Source organism: Aspergillus clavatus, genomic scaffold (assembly GCF_000002715.2).
Source record: "Aspergillus clavatus NRRL 1 1099423829736 genomic scaffold, whole genome shotgun sequence".
Lineage (NCBI taxonomy): Eukaryota > Fungi > Ascomycota > Eurotiomycetes > Eurotiales > Aspergillaceae > Aspergillus > Aspergillus clavatus.
This window is the reverse complement of record NW_001517111.1, coordinates 663,175-682,865: the sequence shown is the minus strand read 5'-3', so window position 1 is coordinate 682,865 and position 19,691 is coordinate 663,175. Positions and strand designations below refer to the sequence as shown.

At 50.0% G+C, this 19,691-nt stretch overlaps 10 protein-coding genes across 10 annotated transcripts, besides 6 other annotated features; 5 read left to right on the top strand and 5 right to left on the bottom strand.

Annotated features, from left to right (window-relative positions):
- Window positions 1–253: 253 nt before the first annotated feature.
- On the bottom strand, window positions 254–1,459 carry ACLA_059400 (putative FMN dependent dehydrogenase; the record flags this gene model as incomplete). The annotated part of the gene is made up of 1 exon (XM_001276701.1): window positions 254–1,459. The coding sequence occupies one exon, from the start codon at window positions 1,457–1,459 to the stop codon at window positions 254–256; it is 1,206 nt and encodes a 401-aa protein (XP_001276702.1).
- A 1,457-nt stretch (window positions 1,460–2,916) lies between these two features.
- Window positions 2,917–3,379, bottom strand: ACLA_059390 (uncharacterized protein; the record flags this gene model as incomplete). The annotated part of the gene is made up of 4 exons (XM_001276700.1): window positions 2,917–3,010; window positions 3,068–3,154; window positions 3,234–3,304; window positions 3,365–3,379. 4 exons carry the CDS (start codon window positions 3,377–3,379, stop codon window positions 2,917–2,919), a joined length of 267 nt encoding a protein of 88 aa, XP_001276701.1.
- An 886-nt stretch (window positions 3,380–4,265) lies between these two features.
- Window positions 4,266–5,948, top strand: ACLA_059380 (wax synthase family protein; the record flags this gene model as incomplete). The annotated part of the gene is made up of 3 exons (XM_001276699.1): window positions 4,266–5,071; window positions 5,165–5,464; window positions 5,822–5,948. 3 exons carry the CDS (start codon window positions 4,266–4,268, stop codon window positions 5,946–5,948), a joined length of 1,233 nt encoding a protein of 410 aa, XP_001276700.1.
- Window positions 5,859–5,884: a microsatellite.
- A 230-nt stretch (window positions 5,949–6,178) lies between the features above and the next one.
- Window positions 6,179–6,210: a microsatellite.
- Window positions 6,180–6,210: a microsatellite.
- Window positions 6,211–6,771: 561 nt separating this feature from the next.
- Window positions 6,772–6,805: a microsatellite.
- Window positions 6,773–6,805: a microsatellite.
- A 147-nt stretch (window positions 6,806–6,952) lies between these two features.
- ACLA_059370 (uncharacterized protein) lies at window positions 6,953–7,622 on the top strand (the record flags this gene model as incomplete). Its single annotated transcript, XM_001276698.1, has 2 exons — window positions 6,953–7,386; window positions 7,466–7,622. The coding sequence occupies 2 exons, from the start codon at window positions 6,953–6,955 to the stop codon at window positions 7,620–7,622; spliced, it is 591 nt and encodes a 196-aa protein (XP_001276699.1).
- Window positions 7,623–8,848: 1,226 nt separating this feature from the next.
- ACLA_059360 (DUF202 domain-containing protein) lies at window positions 8,849–9,746 on the bottom strand (the record flags this gene model as incomplete). Its single annotated transcript, XM_001276697.1, has 3 exons — window positions 8,849–8,905; window positions 8,955–9,238; window positions 9,371–9,746. 3 exons carry the CDS (start codon window positions 9,744–9,746, stop codon window positions 8,849–8,851), a joined length of 717 nt encoding a protein of 238 aa, XP_001276698.1.
- Window positions 9,747–10,636: 890 nt separating this feature from the next.
- Window positions 10,637–11,470, bottom strand: ACLA_059350 (ankyrin repeat domain-containing protein; the record flags this gene model as incomplete). Its single annotated transcript, XM_001276696.1, has 1 exon — window positions 10,637–11,470. One exon carries the CDS (start codon window positions 11,468–11,470, stop codon window positions 10,637–10,639), a length of 834 nt encoding a protein of 277 aa, XP_001276697.1.
- Window positions 11,471–12,227: 757 nt separating this feature from the next.
- Window positions 12,228–12,893, top strand: ACLA_059340 (uncharacterized protein; the record flags this gene model as incomplete). Its single annotated transcript, XM_001276695.1, has 1 exon — window positions 12,228–12,893. One exon carries the CDS (start codon window positions 12,228–12,230, stop codon window positions 12,891–12,893), a length of 666 nt encoding a protein of 221 aa, XP_001276696.1.
- Window positions 12,894–14,149: 1,256 nt separating this feature from the next.
- Window positions 14,150–15,226, top strand: ACLA_059330 (uncharacterized protein; the record flags this gene model as incomplete). Its single annotated transcript, XM_001276694.1, has 1 exon — window positions 14,150–15,226. One exon carries the CDS (start codon window positions 14,150–14,152, stop codon window positions 15,224–15,226), a length of 1,077 nt encoding a protein of 358 aa, XP_001276695.1.
- Window positions 15,227–15,413: 187 nt separating this feature from the next.
- On the bottom strand, window positions 15,414–16,043 carry ACLA_059320 (polysaccharide lyase; the record flags this gene model as incomplete). Its single annotated transcript, XM_001276693.1, has 1 exon — window positions 15,414–16,043. One exon carries the CDS (start codon window positions 16,041–16,043, stop codon window positions 15,414–15,416), a length of 630 nt encoding a protein of 209 aa, XP_001276694.1.
- A 485-nt stretch (window positions 16,044–16,528) lies between these two features.
- ACLA_059310 (putative short-chain dehydrogenase/reductase) lies at window positions 16,529–17,554 on the top strand (the record flags this gene model as incomplete). The annotated part of the gene is made up of 1 exon (XM_001276692.1): window positions 16,529–17,554. One exon carries the CDS (start codon window positions 16,529–16,531, stop codon window positions 17,552–17,554), a length of 1,026 nt encoding a protein of 341 aa, XP_001276693.1.
- Window positions 17,555–18,283: 729 nt separating this feature from the next.
- Window positions 18,284–18,426: a microsatellite.
- Between the last annotated feature and the right edge of the window lie 1,265 nt (window positions 18,427–19,691).

The window sequence follows — 19,691 nt, the reverse complement described above, 5'->3', positions numbered from 1 at the left end:
GTTGGCTTCGAGGAATCATGAGCAGTGCTTGGTTCAGAGATATATATCTAACCACATCCGTTGATTACTGGTATGCAGCGCACTGTGAGTTCTGAAGTGGAAGATTGGATGCCATGACTGATAGAAATGTAATAGGTATGATACTAGTGAGATAAAATAAATGCTTACATGCGCAGCCAAAAGCCAAAGCCAAAGCCAAAAAAAAAAAAAAACCAACAACCTCAAAGTATGCTCACTCTCCATACTGCACTGATCAATCCCTCACCCGCCGCAAAACCTCCCGATTCAGATGCTCAGGAGACACCGACTGGATCCCCGACAGATGCAGCGTAAGATTCAAATCACCCAGAATACATCGGAGCACATGCGACACACCCGCCTCACCGGCAATCGCCAGCCCATACGCATACGGCCGGCCGATGAGCACCATCTTCGCCCCAAGCGCCAGCGCCTTCGCGACATCCGCGCCCCCACGCACCCCAGAATCAAACAACACCTCAATCTGCCCGCCCACCGCATCCACAATCTCCGGCAGCACATCCAGCGAGCCAATCCCGCCATCCTGCTGTCTCCCGCCGTGGTTCGAGACCACGATGCCCTGCACGCCGGCCTCGACCGCGCGCCGCGCATCCGCCACGGTCTGGATCCCCTTCAGCACAATCGGCCCGTCCCAGTGGTCCTGCAGGAACTTGATGTCCTCCCACCCGTGGCTCAGCCCGGGGAAGATAGTCTGCGCCCACTCCGACGCCGCGGTGCCCATGTCCTCCTCGATCTCGACGCCGTGCTTCTCGCGGAACCGCCGGCGGAACACCGGGTCCGAGAAGCCCAGCTCGACGCCGATCTTGTCCGCCCGCAGGAACGGGTTGTACCCGTTGTTGAGGTCCGAGGGCCGCCAGCCCAGGATGTACGTGTCCAGCGTGACGACGAGCACGGAGTAGCCGGCGGCGCGCGCGCGCGCCAGCAGGCTCACGGTGATCTCGTTGTTCTCGTTCGACGGCCAGTACAGCTGGTACCAGCGGTTGCCGTCGGCGTTGGCGCGCGCGACGTCCTCGATGCTGGTGGCGGCGGCGCTGCTGAGGATGTAGGGGACGTGCTGCTTGCGGGCGGCGGTGGCGGTGGCGACCTCGCCGTCGCGGTGGAAGATGCGCTGGACGCCGATCGGGGCGATGGCGATCGGGTAGTCGTATTCCTGGCCGAAGAGGGTGGTCTTGAGGCTGGGGAAGTCGGACTTGACGAGTCGCGACGGGATCAGCGCCCACTTGCGGAAGGCTTCGCGGTTGTTGTTGTCGGTCTCGCGCAGGCCGGCGGAGCCCCAGACGTAGCCGTAGCTCTCGGCGGGGAGGATATCCTTGGCCAGGGCCTCCCAGTCGTGAGGGTTGAAGCTGATGGGGGGTTTGACGTTTTCGAGGCCGCTGATGAAGACCTCATTTTCGTAGGTGAAAGGTGTAGGGTTTGCCATGTTGGGTGGTGTAGATGTGTCTGTTCACACTGTTGATGATCGTAGGGATAGGAGGGGTGTAGGGAAGGGGGTATTTATACTCCTCTGGCCGTGTAAACCCACGTCATCTACATCCATCCCAGTGTCCAAGGAAGCCGGCCAGATGGAGTCAGCTTCATTACCGAGGACTCTCAATATTCAAGCATTTCAGTAATGTCATAGTTGAATCGTATCAGATCGGGTGCCAACCGTAGGACCCACCCCAAAAGTCTTATCCGGTCTTGACACGGCCCTGGCAAGGTATAACCTAATGATCAATGAATGCCATTGTCTGGACTTCGGATACATCGCAGTCGGCCGAGCGTGCGGCAGCATTCAGGGTTGAAGCGATGGCGATTTGTATAGACTCTAGAGTCGCAATTCGCACAGTATACCGAGCCAGCGCCTTCCACAGCTCCACTCCCGACTTTGCCTGACAGTGGGCGGGACCCGCCATGATGCAATGATGCGTAGTTCGCAGGTCGAACAAGAACGAGTCTACAGTCTACAGTCTACAGTGGTTTCGGAGATTTGCTTGACCCAAGTATCTTGTACGTTCTGTCTGTCTACTGAATAATCCAGGTAGAACTTCATCACCAAACTCCATCTATCTTAACTATGATAACAGGATATACACCCCGGATCTGCAGTCACCAAATCCAAAGGGGGCCCCAGACACGCCATTCCTTTTCTTTACTAGCATCAATGGTATTCAAGTATCACCCTCCTCATTCTCATCCATCATCGGTTTTAGGGCCCCAATGAATATATCGGCCGAGTGCCAAAGCCTGTGAAGATGAGATCCATCCATCATGTACTGTACCCACTCGACGCTGTGGACAACTGGAAATCCTTGATCGGATTCTGATCCCATAGACTAAACTAGATTAGAGTTCCTACCATCGAAAACCGGAGTACGACAACAACTCCGAACAACCTACGCAAGTACAGTGGACGAAACGAGCAAACCATCCAGTCAGAGAGCATATCACTCCGCACCAAAACGACTTGGGGAGTAGGTAGGTACTACTATGATATGCTATACTAAGCAGCCAGAGATTGCCTCCCCCTTCCCAACAAATGCCTCAAAAGTGATAGGAGAAAAGAGTTGGCCGATTGAGCTCTACACAATTTACGACCCCTCCTCCCTCACAAGAAGGCATCACGTAACATGAAGCTGCTTCATCCTTCAGGAATGATTGACCGGATCTCGTTCTGGAAACCGGAGGACGACACGCATCACTTAACATATATAAATGACTTAATTCATTCAATTCAATTCAATCCTAACCACAAACTCCACTGGGTAATTTCCTAGGTATATATATATGTCCCTCCAACCATCAAAAGATCCAAGATCCATACCAAAAAAACAAATACCAAAAAAAAAAAAACTCAAAACTTCAATTTGGGGGTGGTGAGGAAAGATAAGCCACCGACTACTGCGGCAACTCCTCAATCCTCACCATCAATCCCCGAGGAACCTCTACCTCGTACAACTCCTCGACTGTCATGTCGTCAGGAGCCTCGACGCTGTTATCTCGTCAGCTGGGGAAGATAAGATCAATTGATGGAAGGTCGGATCCATACGTGAGATACTGCACCGGGGGTGTGGTGTCGCTGTGCTCGAAGGTGTCGGGGAAGACTAGGTCCTCGCCATCATAGATATCGCGGAGACTTGAGACCCATTTCGTTAGTCAATTGACCATGCAAGAGTTTTTGAGGTTGAGGGCGGGAAGGGGGAGGGGTGTGGTACTGTTCGATGAGGGACTTGTCGTCGCCGAACTGCTCATGGGCGAGCTCGTTGGAGTAGTAAACGTCGAAGCTCTAAAGGGGCCATCAGTGAGGGGGGTGCGAGTAGACACCAGTAAGTAATCATCTACTGACGAGATTCTTGGTCATTGTGGGTGGGTTAGTGAGTATGGAATAGTTGTGGATTGACTAAGATGGACCCGGGGGGAGTCTGGCTGATGCTGGGAAAAGAAAGACGTAAACGAAGGACAGAACAGAGCTCGTTCTTATACAACATCATTTGAACTCTCATCCCCGCATACGAAATGGCAGATGACACGGACAAGCAGGCATTGTCCGTTGTGACATTGGGCGACCGATCCCGCGGGTGGGCTGATGGCACGCGATCCGACTGCTGAGGGAATGGTGATTGGAGGCTGAAAGAGGATGGTGAGATCATGGATATCTCATGGTCTCGAGAATGAGAACTCAATTGGTGTCAAATTGCGGGGGAAGATGCTGGGGAGTGGGATGATCGATAGTGAAGGTGGCGAGACTCATGGAGTGGTGAGATAATCAGCTGTTGTGGTGTTGATCTGGGGTATCCGTGCATGATCCTGTAAATAAAGATCCTCTTTACTGATAGTACTGATAGTTGGAATGTAGATATTATTATTATTACAATTACACTGTTACTGCCTGTTGAACTGCTCTACCTTACACAAGTAGACTTCTAGACTCCTAGTCCTACAGTGTAGACTCCTACCCTAAGGATCAAGGATCAAGGGAGGAGGATGAATGAATGATCGCCCACTAATTACGAGCTAAATCCTGATGAGTCCCTGCAAAACCAATAGCCAGTGGGCCGGATGCACACAGCTAACCTCTATTATTATTAAGTGAATAAAGGGATGCATCATGCATCTCACTCTCCATTCTCAGCTGTGCCACCATGCAGCCAGCCCGACCAGACCATCAATCGATCTGCCAGTCTGCCTTGCCCATCATGCTAAAACCAACAACCTCCTTCCTCCCCTCGTAACCTGTACCGCCTCCGATGGCCTCACCATCGACCTGGATCATCCCCCTTACACAATGGATCCTCGTGCAGCTTCTCACAGGATGCACGATCGCATTCGCACCGGCCTCCTCGAAGCTTAGACCCGCCGTCACCGTCGCCATCCTCGCCCTCGCCGCCTCCTTTCAGCTCCAAACGCCGCACTCGCTCGCCCAAACCCGCGCCCGCGGCCCTCTCGCCGCAATGTGCTGGGTGAACGTGCTCAATGCAATCGACCTTCTCCTCCTCAGCCGTGTCTCGTTCGCCGCACAGATCGCCTGGGAATCATCAACCGGCAAGAAATTCAACACCGACACCAACAGCGACACCCGCCTCCGCGTCCACCTCCGTCGCCTGCGCTGGTCCCTCGAAACACCCTTCAACTACCGCCGCATCAACACCCCCTGGCAGATCCACGCAGTGCCGCCCTTCAACGCCGCGGACCCGACCGCCGTGCCGGCGCGCGCGGTGTTTCTGCGCGCCTGCGCCCTCAAGGTCCTCGCGTCGCTGCTCGTGCTGCAGCTCTGCACCGTCGACGCGCGCGACGAGGCACTTGCGCGCGTCATCCCGGACCTCGTGGAGGGGAAGGTCGTGCTGTGGCCGTGGTGGGAGGGGTGGACGACCCGCAGGGCGGTGGTGCAGGTGCTTTTCTGCGTAGCGTTTGGGTGTGTGACCCGGGCGGCGATCCTGGGGACGTATAACCTCGTGGCGGGGGTGTTGGTGCTGGCGCGCGTGTGGGAGCCGGTCGACTGGCCGCCGATTTTTGGGGAGGTGGGGGAGATGTACTCGTTGACGCGGGTTTGGGGGTGAGTTTTTTTTTTTTTTTCCGTCTCAAATTCTTTTTATAAAAAAAAAATTACAAGTCGGAAGGGTTATGTATACTGACGGACTGGAAAAAGAATCGCCTGGCACCAGATCCTCCGCCAACTCATCACCTCCAACGCAGACTTCGTGCTCTCCCGCATCCTCCGTCTCCCAGCCGGTACACTCGCCCGCTCTCTGCGGCTCATCCTCGCCTTTGCCGTGTCGGGGCTGGTGCACTTCTTCATGGACCTGGGGTTCGGCGTCTCGCTGGACCAGAGCGGGGGGCTGTGGTTCTTCTGTCTGCAGGTCCCCGGCATCCTGCTGGAGAATCTGGTGTGGTCGACATGCCACGCGACGATCAAGCAGATGAGTGTCCGGATGAGGAGAGTGGTGGGGTACGTGTGGGTGAGCGTGTTCTTCCTGTGGGCGACGCCCGTGTGGCTGAATCCGATTCTCCTGCGGTTGTATGCAGATGGGCAGCGGATTCCGTCGCCGTTTTTGCTGGGGAGGGGGGTTTTTGGGAGTTGAGGGGGAAAGGTTCAAGTTTGTGAAGCCGTAGTCAGATAAGGATCAAAAGGCTTACGAATTATTCATTCATCTAATTCACTGAAGTACGGCATCCCCCAGCATGAATTGAAAACCATCGGGCGTTGAACACTCAGCGGCATCGATAACCCCCGTTCCTGCCATTCCCAACCGATCGATCCAAGTCCACAAATCTGATAAATGGTTCTCGCAATATGACGAAGTAGCGACAGCATGAACGCAGCTGTGATTGAAGCCGAGCCACAAGCTACAAGCTACAAGCTACAAGCCACAGATCAGGCACCAGCCTCGCTTGCCCTTATCCAGCTCCTTCATCTGCAGGAAGAGTTGTAATAGCCTCGAGGTAGAGATGCAGATGCAGACGCAGTACAAATCTGCCTTGTATGATATTGTCCAAGCTACAGCCGAATCGCCAGCCTGACTCACCGGCACATGTCGACGGCGTTAACTGTTAAGGCTGTGCACAAGGCCGTCACATCCTCATTTTGCGAGAGAGGAGGGAATACGAGGAATATACTTCACTAACTGTCTTAGCCCCAGTGTGAAACCAAGCAAGAGAAAGCAAAAAAAAAAAAAAAAAAAAAAAAAAAAAAAACTTAAAAGATGCAGGCTGGATTCTCAGTTCCTCAGAGTCAGAGACTCAAAGGTATTGGATCTACTCTGTCGTGACTACTGATGAATTAAACTCATCAAATCTCACTCTCAGCCCTGGGTACGAGCTCCACTTAACCTAGTACTGGGTTACTAGCTAGCTACTAGCTACCTGTAAAGATCGTCAGGCCCAGCTTCTCTGTAAGTCTGAGATTGGGCAGAAACACCTAGCCTGTCTCACCAACACACCGAGACCAGTCCCTGAGATTACGGAGTAGTCCCTGAGTCCCACCGACTAGAAGGCCCCGTGCCGTCTGTACGAGGTGTGTGGACTATGGAGTATCATCCACTGGGTAGAGATTGTTCAGATATACGAGCACCTCGCCTAGAATTCCCCGATTCCTGCACTCCTTTGCGCTGTCAAGCACTCGCGGGGCGCTTTTGGCCCGCGGTGATTGGGACACGATCCGAGGAGGATGATGCGGAGGCTTGCGACACGAAAAGGAGTGGGAAAGTGTGAGTATGACTGTGAAGTGTGATCGGTTTTCCACTGTATCCATGGCAGTTTTTTTTCTTTCTTTTTTTTTTTTTTTTTTTTTAAAGAGGAATGTCGAGATGAGATGTTAAATAGGGTATGCAAGCCCAGCCTGTCCCGTCTCCGAGGCACGCATCCCTCCCCACTACCACCACCACCACCGAAAGCTACTGTCTACTCCGTAGGATCTACAGACTCCCAGTCGACAAGAATGACGATGCTTCTCCCCCCCCTCGTCCCCCTCGCCCTCCTCGGCACCAGCTTCGTCTTCGCCGTCATCGAGCTCGGCCTCAGCGCCCACGTCGCCTCCTTCTACACCGGCGCCCACGAAGTCTACTCCTGGGGCTACACCTACACCGTCAACTACACCGTCCCGGGCATCCTCGCCTTCCTCATCTTCACGTCCGTGTGGACGCTGCTCGTGTGCGCCGCCGCCGTCGCGCTGCCGTGGTTCTTCCGCGCCAAGGCCGGCGCCGGCGCCAGCTCCAAGTTCAACGCGATCCTCTCGTATGGCCTCGCCTCGGCGTTCTTCGGGACCATGGTGTTCTGGCTCGCGTGTTTTGCGGATATCGCGGCCGGGCTGGGCGGTTGGACGAGTTATTCGGATTATTTGAATGCGGTGATTGCGTTTGCGGTGTTGTTGTGGTGGGGGTTTTTTTTTTCCCCTCTTCATTTTCCATCCGAGAGGTGGTGGGTTGATGGCGATGCTGATGAGTTTACCTAGGCTGTTGTTCCTCGCGCTGTTCATCGTCATTGTGCTGGCTATTTGTGGCGTCCTGGAGTCCGATGTCCCCGGTTATCGCTCCCTGACCAAGAAGGAGCATGCACCTGCGCCTCCAGTGGCTGCGGAGCCTGCGCAGATGCAGACCGTTGAGGTCTAGGTAAGTCTCGTTGATTAAGGGGATTATTGGGCGCAGCTAACAGGCGCCAAAAGTGATCCATCATGTCGACCCCGGAGATGCTGGAAATAATACTAATATACCCCATACCATTCAAGTACTTAATCATGATATCCAATGTGAATTGTTTTCTATAATACCCTGCATGTCAGTCAGCATCTTTCCTACTAAATTGTTTTCCCTGACCGCCGCTTGTCCCAAGGATGCTGCATGATGGGCTGTGGGCCACTGTCCAACGTACATAGTGCAAGTTCCCGAGTCATCAGCAAGTCACCAAACGTGACGTATAAAGAAATCATCCCCAACAAACAAAATTATCGAGGCCGCATGCCCCCGTTAGTATCTCCCTATCACCAAGTCCCCATCACACAGATCAAAATGACTACCGAAGCCCTTGTATGCCCAAGACTCCAGGACTCAGCCTGCGGACAATCCGTCTCAACCCCGTCCAGCCAGATGAGGCCCTGGTCGATATCCACACCACAGTGAGCTGTGAGGTGGATCTCGCCTGTATGAGAGGGACTTTCCCTGCCCGATTCCCCTGTCTCATGGGCCATGGAGGTAATCTCCCCACCCCTTCATCCCCCAGAGGAGAGATGGTTGGTGGTGAGTTGATGTAGCCTCCGGAATCGTGTTCGAAACCGGCCAAAATGTCACGCACGTCCAACCCAACGACAAGATCATCCTCAGCTTCGCCAGATGCGAGAACTGCCCCAGTTGCAAAGAGGGTCACCCGGCCCATTGCGTTCATTCGGCGAACTCAATAACGGTCAAGTCCGACTTGACGGCACCCTCACCCCCTCACCACGAAGGACGGCCGCAACCTTTTTTGGCAGTTTCTTCGGCCAGAGCTCGTGTGCGCGCCGCGCCGTCGTGAGCAAGTCGAGTCTCGCAAGAGTGCCCGCCGATACAGACTTGAAGCTGTTCGCTGCGCTCGGCCTGTTTTCAACCGGCTTGTGCGCAGTGATGGATGGACTCAACCTCGAGCCCGGTGCCACGATTGCGGTCTTCAGAGCGACCTGGAACAGCACAAGACTTTTGCGCTGGTCTTGCTTTGGAAGTAGAATGGGATGTCTGTTGAGATGGCCGTCGCGCTAGATTAGTTCAATAGAGCTCCAAACTGCACTCATGCTGTCTATATGACTTCAACTCAACAAGCCGTGGTGAATGTAAACTGTTGAATGTGTCGTTCAGCGATATGGGCGGCTTCAATGATGACCAGTCGCCATTACAACAATCGTCAGTAGAAAGAGGACGAGATTGAGCTGTGCTATGTTAGCAAGTTATTTTCTCCGACAAACTCAGCACACCTACTAGACCAATGAGCAGCCCGATCCCATTCAATTCCCATCCTCCAGCACGGACCTTGCCAGAGGCCACATCGCTCTGCTGCGTCCAAAAGCGATGTGCGCCCATCAAGGCGATCAGAATAGCCACACAGTGGCAAGTCACGGCCAAGGGGATCCCGACGCTGAAATAAGACAGAGGCCCCTCGTCAGCAGGAGAGTGCCTCAGGCGAAACAGCTGAGCGATGAGGACCCCTTGCATCGCAACCGTGACGGAAGTCCGAACGTACGCTAAGAATGTTCGCTCCAATGCTAGAAGCCGTTAGTTAGCCTGCATTGCTTTTTCGATATTATTGTACTTGTTTCCATTCGTAACCCAATTGGACGTAAAAAACCCCTCCCATAATGGACAAAATCTCAAGCCCAGCAGCAAGGTCTACTCACCAAAATGATCACGGTTACTCTTCTGCGGCTCTGTCAAAACCACGTTGTGTGTCCAGAACCAGTGGATGTCCCCCCAGAGCCCCTTGCGCGGGACCTCGCTCGTGGTGCTTCGGGTGACCGTCCGATAGGGAACGATTCGGCATTCCGAAGAAGACAAGGAATTCGAGGAGAGATCGTCCAGCTCGGTATCGCTCTGAGTGGGAATATGTCGCAATTCCAGCGCATTTAAGCTCCCTGCTGCGTCTGTGCGAACAGGCCGCTGCGAGACATTGCTCCCGGTCGGAGATTCTGGTCTGGTCGTGCTGCCAGAAACGGACACGGGAAAGGCTTCTGTAGTGGGCGCTTGTTGGCCATTGTGGGTGGACGGATCTGCCATGGTGATTGATCACGAAGGATGAGGAGGATAAACGGATGTTGTCATCGCGGGGACGGATGATGCGATGGAGGAGAAAGATGACTGGAGGTATCCGAGAGCGAGCCTTTGGAGTTTGGACTTTGGGGGGCTTTTCCAGTTTGCCCCAAAAGTTACGGTTTAGTCAAAGAAAGCGACGACATCATGATTTGTGGGTCGGCGAATCCCGCCGTTTTGGGAAAAGTCACGCTCCATTCGCCGACTGACATTGACAGATGCCCCAGGCCCATAGACCCCCCCGCGAGATCTTGGTGGAGAAATCCAGGGTTCTCGTCTTTAGACAGTCTCTTGGGAGATCAATAAATTGGTAATATCAATGAGAAAAACCGGGAACCTAGCAATATGCGGTGAGAATCTAATATAGAATCTCTTTCCAGTCACGAGTCAAGCCCACGAGCCATCTGCAGGAAGGCTGCCAATACCTGACCGACTGTTACGCCACGGCACTGCTATGTATCAGTCTCCATCCCAGAGAGTATCAGAGAAGAGTATCGGGATGATGATAATCTCAGTCTCTTCCAGGGAAACGATTGATTCTGTATCTGAGCGTTACCTCCTCCAGAGTACTCAGTATCTACTAAGTGGAAATGGTCTGTTTCATGGCTTTCCCCTTCAAGTGTTGATTTTCTTGTGGTCACGCGAACAGATGCCTGAACCGGCCAAGGCATCCATATCTTAAACTATGACTTTACACTGCTTATATGCCAATGACTACATTCAGGGGATCTATCTACTTCAAAAGGACACACTGTTTTCTTCCTGGTGATGACATTCAATAAACTGACGAACTAGACTTGGCATACCCAGTATAAAATCATATCAAGGAAAGAGGGAAGCACTCACCAGTCCAAACCTCAAATAAAAGCCCCCGCATCAATCAGAATCTGCTCCACGTCAGCAAACCTCCGTCTCGAAGCAATCATCAGGGGCGTCTCGTTCAGAATATTCTGCCTATCCATCAAATCCACACCGAGCAGGATAGCCCGAAGCACAAAATCAATTCGACCCGCCTCAACAGCCGCGTGTAGAATCGTCCCATGCTTACTATTCGCAAGCGGGTCGGCCCCGGCCATGAGGAGGAGCTCAAACGCCTCCGCGTGGCTGTGGTGAACCGTCCAGAAGAGAGGCGTGAGGCCGTCCTTATCCGAGGATCGTGGATCAGCTCCTGCATTGAGTAGTGCCATGAGGACATCCAGGCTGGGTGACCACGGATATTGAACTGCATAGTGTATGGCTGAAGCACCGAAGATGTCTTCAGCGTTGGGGTCCGCACCTTTCGAGAGCGCGAGCTGCACCAGCTCCTCGGTCTCAGGCTCGTCTCTCATCGCGCAGAACAAGTGCAGCGGGAAGCGACCCCACTGGTCTTCTGTGGCTAGATCAGCCCCGGCGTGGATGAGCATCTTAGCAATACCGACATTGTCATCTTGGACCGCTTGATGGAGAGGGGTCACACCGCGATTGCTTTCTTGGGAGACGTTCGTGATGCGGTTGACGATGAGACGCGCCGTGCTCTCGTCTCCTTCGTGAATGGCGAAGTGCAGGGCTGTGTGCCCCTTTTCATCCTGCTTCTCCAGATGTTGCCTTGTCATGGTCTGAGCCATGGAAGGCGCCGCGCGAAGGAACCGGTAGGTATCTTCAGGCGACAGATGCTCAGCGATCTGCTGGCGGAGTTTAGGTGGGAGGCTCATTTGGCCAGAGAAATACATTCGATTCAGTTTCTGGTGGTCGAGTTGGCCTGATTTGGAGAATAATAATTGTAAGTGGAGGGTGATGAGTAAATCGTGGATGATAGAATAATTGGAAGCGCTCAAGACTGAGTCGAGTGCGTATTTATACCACTCTTCTTCGCGCCAGGGCTTGTGGCACCTTAATATCCTATTATGTCTTGCTTCTTGTCGTGAATGTCGGAAAGTTTCACCGTCATTGTGAAAGATATGTCGCAAGCAGTCTTTGATTTTAGGACAATGATGGCTTTGTATGTCTTCTCCAGGAACTGCCTGGACCAGATACCTATATCTAGAACAAAGAGTACAAGAAACAATGAAGGTATTACTCCTTCTACGCACTAAATAAACGCATTATGCAACTGTTTATCATTCCCCTTGAGTTTTTATCTTTGATCCGGCAAATATGAGGCTATCCACAGTTACACAAATAATTCAAGCTACCAAATCTCAAAGGTGGAAGATATTGATGGAATCTTGTTCCTTGAAAAATACCTTATTAAACACCATATACTGACCAACCACCGGGTGTCTAACAATAGAGTCAAGCATAAAGGTCATAACGCCGTCAAACCTCGTATTCGGCACTCGTAACGCCGCATCCTCCAAAAGACCTCAAAACTTTCTTATATAAAATCCATCCCAACACTCAGAATATCTCCTTCCCTTTCCCTCTATTTTTTTTTTTATTTATCCATCCCCAACTAACTACCACCCCACAATGAAATCCATCATACCCCTCACATCCGCCGTCCTCGGCACCGCCGCCATCGGCATCTACCTCTACCACGAAACCCTCAGATCCCGCCTGATTACCAAATCCCAGCACGGCCACCTCCCTCGCTCACTCGCCACACACATCACCACGGCCCCGGAAAGCGTCTTCACCGCACAAACAACAGCAGTCTACGACTCGGCCTCGACCGCCGTGCCGCGCGCCCAGCTCCCCAACCTCAGCACGCACGATCTGCTGACGCGCTTCCTGCAGCGGAACATGAGCCGGTTCGCGCGGCTCCCGCAGGCGTACATCCTGCGGGCGATGAGCACGGCGGCGGAGAAGCCTGGTTTCGACGCGGCCCGGATCCAGGCGCTGGAGTTCCGTGAGGGGGATTCCGTGTGCGGCGCGTACCGGGTGGTGCTGCGGACGGCGGAGAGGGTGGAGTTTGCGCTGAAGCCGATGGGGGTTATCCAGGGGCGGCTGGTGGTGAGTTTGACGGAGGATGGGGATGGGCGGGTGGTGTTTATGAATGAGACGCTGATGTGGAGGCCGGTGGGGGAGAAGGTGGTGATGCCGTTGGAGACGGGGGTGGGCAGGTGGGTGCATGAGTTGACGGCGTGGTGGATGTTGGACTCCGGGGTGCGGTATCTGATGGGGTTGAAGGAATAGATGTTGATGTACGGAGTAGATGTCTAGAAAGGAGAGATGAGGTTCCTGGCTCCTGTTGATTTGGTCTTGATGTTGCTCTGGATGTGGTCGAGGCCCATTGCAGCAAGATTATCTATCTTGTATACAACAGTCAAAATAAAACCTTTGCTATCATCAGCAGGAATTGATCTCAGGTCGCCGCTTCCATCCAGTGATATATACGGGCGGAGTATACCGTAGGAATGAAGCCAAACCACAATATCAAAGTCTGTGAATCTGGTACGAACTTCCTCCATCTCACAACAGGGTTTTGTCAACGCGGAAGGGGCTTGACTGATGGTGGATCATGTTGATTCAGGCTGTTGGTTGTTGTGCAGAGGGATGGGCGTAGTATATCCTGCTTTAGATTTGTTTATAGAAGTGAGTATATATGTATGGCCCACCTTATCTCAATTGAGTGACCTCTCCAAATGATCTTATTTCATAGAAGTCAACCAATGGTAGCTGCCTAATTCCGCATTATCCATTCCTTGTTCTTGAAGGAATCTAATTATCATAAATACCATAGATGTCGTCGCCTACTGTCCTGACACCATGCGGTACAACGATCAAGGAACAGCATCCGAGACTGGAAAACGACATAAAATCCGATTGGATCAAGACTACTGTGGCTCACTGAGAAATCTCCCGGCACGGCCAATGCACCAAAGCCGTCAAGGGTATCAATCAGGGAAACCAACTGGTATCGGCGCCAATGGGGCACTACGTCTGCACTAGGAATCCTAGTGCCAGCTGAAACCCGGAACACGGATCCTGGACCGGGGTTTCAATGACAATCACGAAGAGAATAGACGGTAGATTACTCGATTCGTCAGGTTTATAAGTTACAACTCACTTTCCAAGGGCATTGTTGGTGAAGTCGATCACTAGTGGTTGGTCCGAGTCTGCGACGAGTCTATCCGGCTTTCTGTCCCTCTTGGCCTTGGGCTTAGCGACTAGTCTCGAATTCGTCCGGGGTGGCTTACTTGTGATGCATTGTAGGCGTCATCATCTTGCTATCATCCGATTTAGTGTCTTTATATCAGACGTGGGGGATATTCCAGGCATTGGGAATGCTTTTCCCGATATCGTTCCTTTGCTTTCAATATGACTCTCCCTAATATTCTCTTGTGAACTTATATCAGACCTCAGCTGGCAGCTATATGGTCTCAGTCTCTCGTTTATATCTCCTTCATTCAAAAGTCCTGTTTCTATTTGATACCCTTTTCAGAGAGACCATGAGCAGAATTGTGCTTGTCTGCCTCGTGGGCAGTACCACCGCCTTTTTCATCCTCATCGATCTTATCATCTCCATTGCCTTATATCAACTACATGACCTCACATCGGATGACCTTATTCCCATCAAGTGGACCGGAATCGGCCTCACGGCGCTCAATCTCATACTCGTAGGGCTTCTCTCCTACCGACTCTTCCTAGAGAGCGAGACACGAGTCACCGAATGGCGCCTGGGGAAAGTCCGCGCCCGAGCCCTCTTCAGCATCCTCATTTTCATCAACATCGGCACCGTTAGCGGCGAAACAATATGGAGTCTGAGTGCCCATCGTCCAGAGACAAGCAGATCCGACCCGCGCTTCACCCTGACCATCGCCCACGGCGTCGTCTGGGCCATCGCAGCATACTGCCAGGGCTTCCTCTGCGCCCTTTCCTTTGTCTTGTCGAATATCCTCGACAACCACTCCCACCGGGTCTCCAAGCTATCCATCGATACAAGCCGAACAGCAGACGCCGCTCTCTCGACAATCAATTTCATCTCCCCTTCCCCGAGCCCACAATGGAAAGGCTCATCGTTCTCCAGAACGTCGTCCCTCTTTGATCCCCTGCCCTCCCCGCAGAGCGAAATGAGCGTGCACACCAGCATCTTGAGAACTACATCCCCTGCCCCGGACTACAGGTCCCTGAGGGAAATGGAACCGCTCTACTTCCATCCGCCCAGCAGCCGCACCGGATCCCTCCGCTCAAACCCCTCCATCGACACGGTCGTCCGCCGCCCAACACTCTCCGACGGCAAGACTCATGCCAATACCACAGACCCCTTCTCCGCCTCCCGCGAGTCCCTCCTCGACAACAACATCCACCCGCTCTTCCGACCGAGTAGCCCGCATCTCCCGCCGACGCCGAACCAGGCGACTTCGATCATCGCGCCCCTGGGGTCTGCGTCGGACTATTTTGGGGACCGGGCGGGCGCGGACCCGAACGTCTCGCCGGAGATTCCGCAGCCCAGGCTGCCGGGGTATGTGCTCAATGCGACGGCTCGGAATAGTTTGCTGCGGTATGAGAGTTCAACGGCGGGTTGAAGGGTGTCCCTGGTTCTGTGGCGGCAAGTATAATGCATAATGTAGACCAGAGGTAAATCGAACCGAGTCCAAAAGGGCCCAAAGAATCGCGTGGTTGCTTGCAAGCAATCCAATCCACTCTACACAAAGCAAAGTTTCCCCCCAAACCACTCCCCGACAGACCAAGGAGGACAGATACTACCTACCATCAAGAGCATCGCAACCCTCCACACAGCCCGAATTCAAAAACCCTCGGATCGTCAATCATCGTCTCCATCCCCTCTTTCTCTAGGACCTTGACGCCATCGAACCATAAATGATAGAACCCAGATTCATCAGCCGCCCACTTCACCATAATGCTCACCCGATGCCACTTCCCGACCTGCACGGGCCCCAGGTCCTCGAAGTAGGTCAAGGCAGGCGCACAGGGCGTCCCGACGAGGACGCGGGCATGGAGCTGGTCGCCTTGCACGTAGACAAGGCCCGACGGACGGTACGCGTTGCATGTCTGGTCGGAGAAGTCTGCGGTGAACTGCGCGAGGTAAAAGGCGCTGCGGAGGGGGAATTGCCATTCTTCATGGAGGTAGAAGGTGAAGCTGTAGAAGTTTGTATCGCCGAGTTGGTAGGTGGTGTGGTTGATGGGGTTGGTGTTAGTATGCGGGTTGTGGATGTGGGAGAGGTTCAGGGATGAAGGGCCTCCGTGGATGAGGCTGGCGATTTTCTGGATCGCGCTGGTTTGGGGGGTGGTGTTGGTGTGGAGAGTGAGACACAGGGTGGTTGAAGCTGTGAGTGTGAGGGTAATGGCGAGTAGGAGATATGGTTTAAGATGTGGAAGCATGGTGGTGGCTAGAGTGCAGGGCCAGATAAGAGGTGAATTGCCAGACTGTGTGTCTCTTCATCACTTTATTGTAATCAATCTCTAGTATCCATGGTGGAGTTTGATTTCGAATAAACCACGAATAGGGGTCTGCAATCTGCATGGTGTGCATAGATCGGGAATGAGTGTTTAGCTGAGGTGGCAGGACAGACGGACTTTGTCGGCCTCAGGCCCAAAAACCCGAGAGCGGGAGCGGGGAAGCTGCGGCCGCAACACCCGCAATAAGCAGGGCCGTTCCTTCGGCCGCTGCCCGGTATTGTACCGGGGCGTAATATTACAGAGCCTGGATGATAGATCCAGGGTTCCAGGGAGATCTACACACACTTATAACTTAAAAGTAGACACCTCTCTCATGGCAGTGGATAAAGAACCTCATCAAGCTGATCTCACTACTTTTCTCATCACATGCTTGACCTCCTGCAACCTCCTTTAGCAAGCTGCACAAGATGGGCTCCTCAAGTCCCTACGCTGCCGCGCATCTCAATCCTCAAGGCGCCGGGGACGCCCGACCAACCGCCCTCCAGATCATCCAAGATGAGGGTGTCAAAGGCAAGCTGGCTGGCAAGGTGATTGTTATCACTGGCGCCACGTCAGGCATCGGTGTTGAGACCGCCCGCGCCTTGAAGGCCACGGGAGCCACTCTGTTCCTCACGGCCCGCAACCTGGCGAAGGCCCACAAGAACCTGGCCGGTATCCTCGAGCCCGGCATTGTCTCGCTCGTTGGGATGGACCTACATTCTTTCAAGAGCATCTGTGCTGGTGCGGAGCAGATCCTCTCCGCCACACAGGGCCAGGTTAACATCCTCATCAACAATGCAGGAGTGATGGGCCAGCAGACCTACACGCTCACTGAGGATGGAATTGAGGCGCACTTCTCTGGCAACTATATGGGATTCTTCTTGCTCTTCCAACTGCTGAAGCAAGCTCTGCTGGCCAGCGTGACACCTGACTTCCATTCCCGTGTGGTCGTGGTGGCCTCCTCTGCACACCGCGCCGCCACTCTCCCCGCCAGTGATAACTACAACTTCGAAAAAGGCGGATACAGCCATGAGATAGCCTACAGCAATTCCAAGCTGGCGGCCGTGTACTTGGCCAACAAGATTGAGAGAGACTATAGTGCTCAAGGACTGCATGCCACTAGTCTGCATCCCGGTGCCATCAACACCGACATTTCCCGCAACATGCCCCCTGAGTTCCTGGAGGGACTTATGACCAACCCATACATTCTGAAGATCCTGAAGTCAGCGGAACAGGGTGCAGCAACGACCGTCTGGGCTGCTGTGAGCAAAGAGTGGGAGAATAATGGTGGCAAATATTTAGAGGATGTCCGGGAAGCAGAGCGGGGTCCGGATGATGGTCAGGTCCTAGGAGTTGGATGGGTGAGGCAGACCTATAACCCTGAGGAGGAGGACCGCCTTTGGAGAGATTCGCTGAAGATTGTTGGTCTAGGCCTAGAGAATAATTTTATTTAAATCCCTAGGTAGAGAGTAAGGAATTATAACCTCTTATATATACTATGAAACCTACAGTATTAAGGCATGAAGATGAAGCTATCTAGGTCACCTAGATAGTGGAATATAAGTAATTTTTAATAGCTATCTAAAAGAGGGAAATTATCTGACAAAAGCATCTACCTCTCTGTAGTTGGTGCTCTGTGATGGTCTTACCTTGACAGTCTTACCTAGAGTTGCATAACTGAACTGCAGAAATCAAACCTAAACCTCACCAAACTCACAGCAGTGCAGGGTTAAAGGTAAGCCTAGGGAATTACTTTAGGTTTAGTTTCTATATCCTAGACCTGTTTTAGGTTTAGTTAAAACTGCTAGTTATAGGTTTTATAATTTTTAAACGTAGGTAAAACTACCTAACCTATTTAAAGATATTTATAGAAGTATTATATAGTTTAAAATAGATTAAGTTAATTAAGTATTCTAACTATAGTTAAATTTTATAAAGACTATATAATAAAGTAGAACTTCTCTATTATATTTAAAATAACCTATCTAGTAACTTACCCCTTAATATAATTTTTAAAATACCCTAGTAGATGGGCTATATAGTAAGATTATAATAATTAAGAGGTAGTAGGGGCCTAGGATACTACTTAAGTAATAATAATCTATATTATAAATAAATAGGATTTTTAATACTATCTTTATTAGACCCCTCTCTACTAGCTATCTCTTACTAAGATATAAAAATATTAGTATTATTTATCTTATTATCTTTATTATTTTTATTAAAGCTACCTTAATCTTCTTTATTCTTATTAATATTAGGTATAATATCTAGATTATTCTAATTATTATTCTCTATATTAATATCTCTCTTACTAACCTTATTAAGTAAGATCTAGAATTCCTAATTAATTTTAAATTAATTAGTATATATTAAGAGTATAATAGATTATATTATATTAGGGTTTAGGTAGTTATATTAGTAGTAGTAGTATATTAAATAGATTCTCTAGCCTAATACTAGCTACTAGAATAGTACGAAAGTCTTAAGTAATTAAAGTAAGTATTAAAAATTAAGATATATTTTATTTTTATTAGTTAAGAATATTAAAGAAGTTAGTATTTAGATAGTAATCTAAAATATTATTATAATTAGATTAATAAAAGAATAATAAGAGAAGAATAACTTATATTTATTAAGATAATTAAAAAATTTATTATTAATAACCTCTTTATCTAGTAAAATTTAGTACTATTTTAACTTATAAAAAATATAATTTAGGCTAATTAATAGTACTTAAATAAATAATAAAGCTTAAGTATATAAATACTTCTTCTTATAATAATTAAAGATCTTCTTAAGCTTATAGTAATATTCTCTAATCTAATTATAGCTATTATTAGCCTAAGAAGTATTTTAAAAAAATAAAAGCTCCTAATATAGATTAAGAATTATACTAATAATATAAATAAAATTATAAAAATTATAAGTCTTCTTATAGTATTTCTTTAGCTTAGTATATATAACTTATAGAACTTTATAAAGTTATTATTTTTAATATTATCTCTTATTTTTAAGGAGCTTTATTAAATTTTTAAAATAATTAAAGAGATCTTTATAGATACTAAAGACTTAATATATTATAGCTTTAGTATATTCTAAAAATATAATTATATAAATATAAAACTCATAAAGAAGCTAAAGAAGGTACTTAATATATTATTTAATTTTTTTAGATTAAGAGTAAAGAAAGTGTGAGAACACTAGGTTTCATATATGGGATATGACTAGTGTGAAAGAATAGATACTATATAGCTTAGATTTTAAGAATTCAGATAATTAAGTAGATTAATACTAGATTAGGATTCTTCCTCTATAAGGGAGAATTTACCTGACCTATTACTTAGTAAGGGCTAACTAAGAGATACCCTTATATAGGTAAGATAGATATCTTTATTATATTATTAGGAGGCCTTATAACTACCCCCCTCTCTTATAGGCCTTAGTCTCTTAAGGCCTTTATAAATATAATCTTTATAATTAGTATTTAGTACCTTATAGTCTTCCTAATCTATAAGCCTCCTCTATATAGTATAGCTATTAAAAAATTATATAAAAGCCTAAAAAACCTCTCTATAAGAGTAAAAATTA